Source organism: Cyprinus carpio, chromosome A17 (assembly GCF_018340385.1).
Source record: "Cyprinus carpio isolate SPL01 chromosome A17, ASM1834038v1, whole genome shotgun sequence".
In the NCBI taxonomy this organism is placed as follows: domain Eukaryota; kingdom Metazoa; phylum Chordata; class Actinopteri; order Cypriniformes; family Cyprinidae; genus Cyprinus; species Cyprinus carpio.
In genome coordinates this window covers 8,986,551-8,994,469 of record NC_056588.1, presented here as the reverse complement: position 1 = coordinate 8,994,469, position 7,919 = coordinate 8,986,551, and the positions used below count along the sequence as shown (strand labels likewise).

At 32.4% G+C, this 7,919-nt stretch overlaps 1 protein-coding gene across 1 annotated transcript; it reads left to right on the top strand.

Annotated features, from left to right (window-relative positions):
- The first annotated feature begins 3,731 nt into the window (after positions 1-3,731).
- LOC109046807 (ubiquitin-conjugating enzyme E2 D4-like) lies at positions 3,732-6,922 on the top strand. Its single transcript, XM_019064605.2, has 7 exons — positions 3,732-3,850; positions 4,787-4,850; positions 4,942-4,973; positions 5,094-5,171; positions 5,250-5,355; positions 5,583-5,676; positions 6,667-6,922. The coding sequence occupies exons 1-7, from the start codon at positions 3,764-3,766 to the stop codon at positions 6,710-6,712; spliced, it is 507 nt and encodes a 168-aa protein (XP_018920150.2). The 5' UTR covers positions 3,732-3,763; the 3' UTR covers positions 6,713-6,922.
- Positions 6,923-7,919: the final 997 nt, after the last annotated feature.

Here is a 7,919-nt window from a genome sequence, read left to right as displayed (position 1 = left end):
ATAATATTTAAACATTATTATTATTATTAATAATATATGTATTGGCGTGTTATAAAAGTATCCACCTTATTTTGCAACCCGGAAATAAGTTATTTTCTATGAATGTGCGAGACTTCCGATTAAACAGTCGCAAGTAAATAACTGGAAGAAAACGTGAAAAACTGTATACGGTTTGCGCTACCAATGTTCATGATTACAATAATAAATTTAAATAAAATAATAACAAATACCAGTTATCAATATCAAAACCTAACAGACTATTTTTGTAGATATTGTAGATATCTCGGTTTTTTTTTTTTTTTTTTTTTTTTTGAAGAGCTAAATTGGAATTACAAACGGCCGCGTCTTCTCTAAAGTGGATAAAGTTTAGGCTAAATTTACTGTCATTTGTTAAAAGGAAGGTTTAAACAATTTGATATTTTCTATTGCTTTTTAAAGGTTATCTCAATAATATGACATTAGGGAAAGTAATTGTTCTGTTAGGGGTTTAAAGAGAATAATAGAAAAACAGATTAGCAGAGGAGAGGGGCGAAAACAGATTAAAAACACTTGAGACAAGCTCAGGACCCAGGAATTAAATTATTAAAATACTATCAACCACTGCTGATCCCAATAATCTTTCGTGCCACCTGCCCTTAACAGAATAACAATTATAGATGATGGGTCCTTTTTAAACTATTATGCACGGGGTTAGACAGGAAGATAATCCTGCCTATTGTTTCATGGCCATTAATGAAAAAAAAATTACTTATTTTAAGTCATATACCAAAGAAGTGTCACATAAACATCGGTAAGCACAGTGTGACTTATGACAGGGTGTGATTGTTTATTTTTTTCCCTCTAACAGTAGACCCTGTTACTTTTTGAATAATTTTGTAAGTGCAACATCTGATAGACAGCATTGCTGGACGACAGACCGCTGAATGTCGTGATTGACCAATCACAGTCAAGTATTCCAGACAGCCGCATAATAACTGACTAACAACGTTCCAAGTGATCTATAGAAAACATAATAATAACAACAATAGAAAACAGATAATAATAATAAAATAATAATAAAATAGCAAATAGATAATAATAATAATAACTCCAGAAAATAATAATATTAATAATAATAATAATAATCCCATTTCAACATCTGTTCTGATTATAGGATTAATTTTAACCCCACACAGGAGATTTTCAGATGATTCAGAGCCAAGCACCAGTTGTAAAAAATTAGCCATGTTTATTGTACTTTCTGTGTGGAGCGTGTGTGTGAGAGGGAGAGAGGGATTGGCAGACACCAAAGCTGTGATGTTTATGATAACGATGAAGAGAAAATATTATGTCCACTGCTAATTTGTAAGTAGCTTAGCAGTGCGGAGAGCTCCAAACATGCAGATGTGCATTTGGCACTCAGCAGTCGTTTGGCAAGCCATGTGAAATCACTGAACAAAGCTGATTTGGTTCAGCGTTTCCCTGATGAAGTTGACAAGGTTGTCTGAAGCGAGACCAGCTGGCATTTTAATGCATAACTAAAGCACATACCCTAGCCATGTTGTAATTTTCGTGGTTTGACTTCTAAAGTCTCTGTAATGTCATAGGCTACAGTATCATCTGTGCATACTCACCTCAGCTGGTAAACAATACACTAAACCTCTATAATAATAATAGTTTGTGTTTGCGTTCAATGGGGTGACAGACATATAATATATATAACTTACTGTACATTTTCTGAGTGTCCTGAATCTAAAGGCAATGAGATGCACAATGCCTGTAAAGGTCTACAACGCATTAACAGGTGAATATGTTTTGATCGTGTAGTGCTTCCATCTAGTGGCCATATGAAAGAAGGCTGCAAGCTGCAATAAATCAAATAAATCAGAGCTAAACCCATTGCTTCATATTTTGAGAATGTGTATATAATATAAAGTATAATGCATTAAATATAACACAATAAAATTCTAAATTATATGTAAATAATATAATAATATATAAACATTATATATATATATATATTTATATATATACAGTACAGACCAAAAGTTTGGAAACATTACTATTTTTAATGTTTTTGAAAGAAGTTTCTTCTGCTCATCAAGTCTGCATTTATTTGATCAAAAATACAGAAAAAACAGTAATATTGTGATATATTATTACAACTTAAAATAATAGTTTTCTATTTGAATATACTTTAAAAAAATAATTTATTCCTGTGATGCAAAGCTGAATTTTCAGCATCATTACTCCAGCCTTCAGTGTCACATGTAACATCCAGTCTATCACAATGATAATTTAGAAATCATTCTAATATTCTGATTTATTATGAGTGTTGGAAACAGTTCTGTTGTCTAATATATTTGATGAATAAAAAAAAACTTTTTATTCATCAAAGTATCCTAAAAAAGTATCACATGTTCTGAAAGTGAAAATTAAGCAGCAGAACTGTTTCAGAACTTTGATAATGAATCATCATATACAGAATCATTTCTAAAGGATCATGTGATAATGATCCTAAAAAGTCAGCTTTGCATCACAGAAAATAAATGATAATTTAAAGTATAATAAATTAAAAAACAATTATTTTAAATTGTAATAATATATCCCCCCATATTACAATTTTTTTTCTGTATTTTTCGATTGTTGAAAAAATAAATGCAGGATTGATGAGCAGAAGAAACTTCTTTCAAAAACATTAAAAATAGTAATGTTTCCAAACTTTTGGTCTTCAATTTTATTTCAATATAATATATATATATATATATATATATATATATATATATATATATATATATATATATATATATATATATAAAAGGAAACTAATATATATTATAAATAGTATATATATATATATATATATATATATATATATATATATATATATATATATATATATATAAACAATATAAATCATATATTAAATGATTTTAATGAAATTTGTTACTGAGTCTATATAATATAATATTATAATAATATAAATATAAATATGATACAATAAAAATACTTAAAAGAAAAAATGTATTCACTCTAAGGAAACAATTAACCAGTTTGAACTACCTGTATAACATGAAATTTTCTCTGAACAGACGTGATTTGAAATATATGGGCACAAAACCACACAAACAAGCAGATTATTTTCAGCAAGTAAACATGTAACACACAACAGTGAAGTGGACCCCACTGCAGATGATGCAGGCAGTAATTCTGTCTGATATGTTGTTTATTGGGATTAGCTCTAATTTGCGATTAGCACACAGAACATCTGCATCCTGCATCCCGCATCAAAAATGAATTACAGTAATCCCTCACCACACATCCACTAAACACTCTGCCTTTCCTTCCTGCTTAGAACATTTGGGGCTACATTTACATGCATTCATTTGGCAGGTGCTTTAAATCACTTAGTATTCATTGATCATTCCCTGCGAACATACACACACTTAGTGCAGGTTTTTATGGATGACTCTTCTTTGTTGCCAGGACTCCAGTGTCCAGTGACCTAATTCCATTAAAATGAGAGGTGTGCACAGCCACCTGAATTTCTTAATGAACAGAAGTGTCTGTGTGCCAAAGCATTAAATCTAATACAAAAAAAAAAAGATTTGATTGTATAATTCATAAATTATTATTTAAAGTCATAGTAATTCTGAATAAAATCTAAATCATTCTCATCCTGAACCTCACAGAACAAGCAGTCCCACACGTTGCTTTATTTTGCTGTTTGAGCACAGGCACATGACAGGTTACAAGGACTTTTATTTTGAAGTAGACTCGCCTAATGTGCGCCCTCTCATTGTTGTTCCCTTCACATCCTCGGGCGGAGAAAAGAAGTGGAGGTCTGATGGCTTTGAAAAGGATCCAGAAGGTAATATTTTTTTATTTCTAAACAGAATAAATGTCTTGAGAGTAGAATAGCATAACGATGATCCAAAAGATCTACACATGGCTGATACAGTGAACCATCTCTCGGGCCACATTACTATATAAAGTCAGAAGGTTAGAAGAATTTATTTTTCGGCCAGATGAAAAGAGCTTGATGTTGAGAACAAAGAGGACTCAAGTCTTATAGGACATCAAAAATGTTACATTATAATTGTAATGTGTATGCCACTGTATTGATTTAGATTGTCGACGGATGTTTTAAGCAGCTCTAGTTAAAAAGGTTAACCTTATTTAAATAGTAAGTATTTCATAAAACAATTCTCCATGTACAGTACAATATAATATGAAAGTCATAACTACACTGATTATATGATATATAACGTACTGTATGTATACATAATTAAAAAAAATACAAAAATAAATATATGTGTGTGTGTGTTAAATTAAAACAAAAAAATTGCTTTCGTTAATTAAAAAAAGGTTAAAATGAAATGTAAATATGAGACGAAAAACGTAAACAGAGCCTTGGAAACTAACTGAAATAAATAATTTGAAGTTAAAGTACAAAATTGACTAAAACTAGAACTGAAAAATGTCAATTAAATCTAAACAGAAATATTTAAAAACAGCAGCTAATAAAAATGACAGAAGCATGTAACAAAGTTTACTAAAAAGGTACATTTAAAATAAAAATAAATAAAGAATAAGCTATTAATAAATACTATAAAACACATTCTTTATTCTTTTTATTCTTTAACCTTGCATTTACAAGACCTGGGTTACTGCTCATGAATTTTGATAATGTATCAAAACTTGATATTAGTTTTTTTATTTTTTATTTTTTACTCTGAACTGCCAACAACATGCAAGTCTGTTTTTGAAGCATAGACATTAACATGCATGTATACTGTATTTATAGGAGCTACAGGATTTGCAACGGGATCCACCCTCGCAGTGCTCAGCTGGACCACTTGGAGAAGACTGTAAGTGTGTCTGCTAACTATGTACTCATTACTGGCCTTTAATACTTTGACAGGACAGTCTGCTCAATATATATTTTATTTGCACTTTCAGTGTTTCACTGGCAGGCGACAATAATGGGCCCAGTAAGTACACATAAGTAATTCCAGGTTAATGTTTATTTTATGAAATTAGTTATTGGCTCAGTAAAACAAAGGAATTGGCTTCTGTCATACACAAAACACTTTCTTTTTATCTCCCCCTAGAGTGATAGTCCATATCAGGGAGGGGTTTTCTTCCTCACAATCCATTTCCCGACTGATTATCCTTTTAAACCACCAAAGGTGAGTGGAGAATTACATCTGTCTTTCCCCTTCCATAAATGATTTGTCCTTAGATAACTGATACTATGTTGCTGACAGGTTGCCTTCACAACAAAAATCTACCACCCAAATATCAACAGTAATGGAAGCATCTGTTTGGACATTCTGCGCTCCCAGTGGTCACCCGCCCTCACGGTATCCAAAGGTTAGAGAACACAAATATCGTCTTTTCATCATAAACATGTCCAATTAGATTACATCTAGATCCTAATAAAGGGAATAATCCTCGATGCAAGGAGTATACAACTGAAAGAGGTAGAGCTCAGAATTATGGCTTTAAGTGACTTTATTTCATTAAATATGAGAAATATTCACGTTACTTTTATTAGCACCACTAAAATGATTCAGCTGTTTTCTGTTGCTGTTTTTCAGTTTTATTATCCATATGCTCCCTCCTTTGTGACCCGAATCCAGATGACCCTTTAGTTCCAGATATTGCACACATCTACAAATCGGACAAAGATAAGTAAGTGAGCTTTGTTAAGTGCGAGTTTATTTGTAAAATGGCTATATCTGTATGCATGGGTGCCATTTAGCTCTTGGGGGGAGATAGAAAGGTGGGGGTAGAAGTATCAAACCAATGTCCTACCTTATTGCACGTCATCAAAGCAGTCAATAATAACAGCACAGTCAAGAATAACTTAAAGAAATCTAACTTTCTGTCATCTGTTACTGGAAATGAAATTACTGGTTGATATGATAAGTTTACACATGTTTTTGGTCTGTGAACTGGATCTCTCTCTGAGCATGCTCTGTCTTGGTCAGTCCCCTTTCCAGAATTAAATCAATGACAGTGCTCTAGCGTTAATGCACATATATTTTCACATAGATTTTTGTCCTGTCCATTGCTATGGTTATCACTATGTCAGTCATTGTTATTTCAAGAGTGCATAATATGCGGATGCCATTCCCGAAACTTTGCAGCGTGCATGTGGCTGAAAAACAAAAATTGCATACAAATCCTCAATGGATTATATTCTAGAAAGCGTGCAAAGAGCGCTCCTTTATAATTGTTAAAAGCAATTCATTGTGATCTCACAATGTTCCATTAAATTCAATGAAGCTTTCTAAACTGCACGATGAACTGAACTGAACAAAAACATCAGCGTTTTCAGTGGTGAGTGAACTCTGACCAGCTGAAACGCCTCTGATTGGCCGTTGCATTTAAGAAATCAGCAGAAATGCCTGTGATTGGCCAACTGCTTAATGTTGCAAAAACACGTTTTAAATAGAAATTGAGATGTTTTCCAGAGTGCAAACACAATTACACACTGGATTGCCAGACCTTCAATTGAGGGTGCTTTTGCTTTTGTTTCATTCCGTTTTCACCCTCTAAAACCCCCGTAGAACTGGGCCTGGGCTTAGTTAACTGCTTCAAATTGCAGCGGGGCTGACACTGAATGCTTCATCAAGAGTGCTATTCTTTTGAATGAAGATGTCTGTTCTTGTCTTTTAGGTATAACAGACTGGCAAGGGAATGGACTCAGAAGTATGCGATGTAACTGGATGGCAAGATTTGGAAATGGTTGCACATGGACACTATTACTGCAAACGACTCTGCAATGCACCTGTACAGAGACGAGACGTTTATCAACAGACGAACATACCCAACACAAACACATATAAAGACATATAAAATCTTTGTTCAGGAGGCCGAGTCACTTGTCCCTGTTCACAGAGGCATCCTGGAACAAACTGTCAGTTAACACGTAACAAAAAATATTGTTTTATTTTCCAATGAATTAGTTACATTTTAGTAATTTTATTGTATAGAAATAAATACAATACTGGATCATTTTTATTGTTTTTGCATTAAAGGTGTTATTATAAAATATGTCTCACTGCAGCTGTTTTATGATGACTCAGGGATGAAACTATACACCAGGTGTGACCAGTCCTGCTTCTGGAGGGTCCTGCAGAGTTCAGCTCCAACCCCAATTAAACACACCTGAACCTGCTATTTTAGGTCTTACTAGACATACTAGAAACTTCCAGGAAGGTGCAAGTTGGAGCTAAACTCTACAGGACATTGGCTCTTCTCCAGGACTGAGTTTGGACAACCTTGCTAAACACATTCTGCTCACATTTTATGTTGAGTCGTAGCTTTGTGCCACTAGATGGCAATGTTTATACGTTTTGTCCCCACCATGTAGCTCTCATGCAATGACGCTTTATGCGTTTTTTTTTTAAAGGTTTTGTGTTTCAAAAAATTAATCCACCTAAGTTCTTTTTGACATTTAAAGTAAATTACGTTTTCTTAATAAAATATTTTATTTTATGAAAGGTATAGGTTCATGTTCATTTTGGGGGATAAAAACATTTCTACAAAAGGGTTAATTTGATGACTAAAAACTTTTACATTTAAGTAAAATTTAAAGTAAATTACGTTTTCTTAGGGTTTGCTCCATTTAATCAGAATAAAATATTTTATTTTATGAAAGGTATAGGTTTTGTTTGTCTAATTTTCTGCTTTTCTCATTTTATTGAAATGTGTACACACACACACACACAAAAACAAAAACAAAAACACAAATATATATATATATATATATATATATATATATATATATATATATATATATAAGGTTTTATTGTTACATGACAACAAAATGGAATTCCTATGTTAGGCCACACTGCAAACGTTTATTGGAGATTTTTTGTAATTAAAATTGAAATTGTAATAAAACATTATGGCATACTACTTAACTA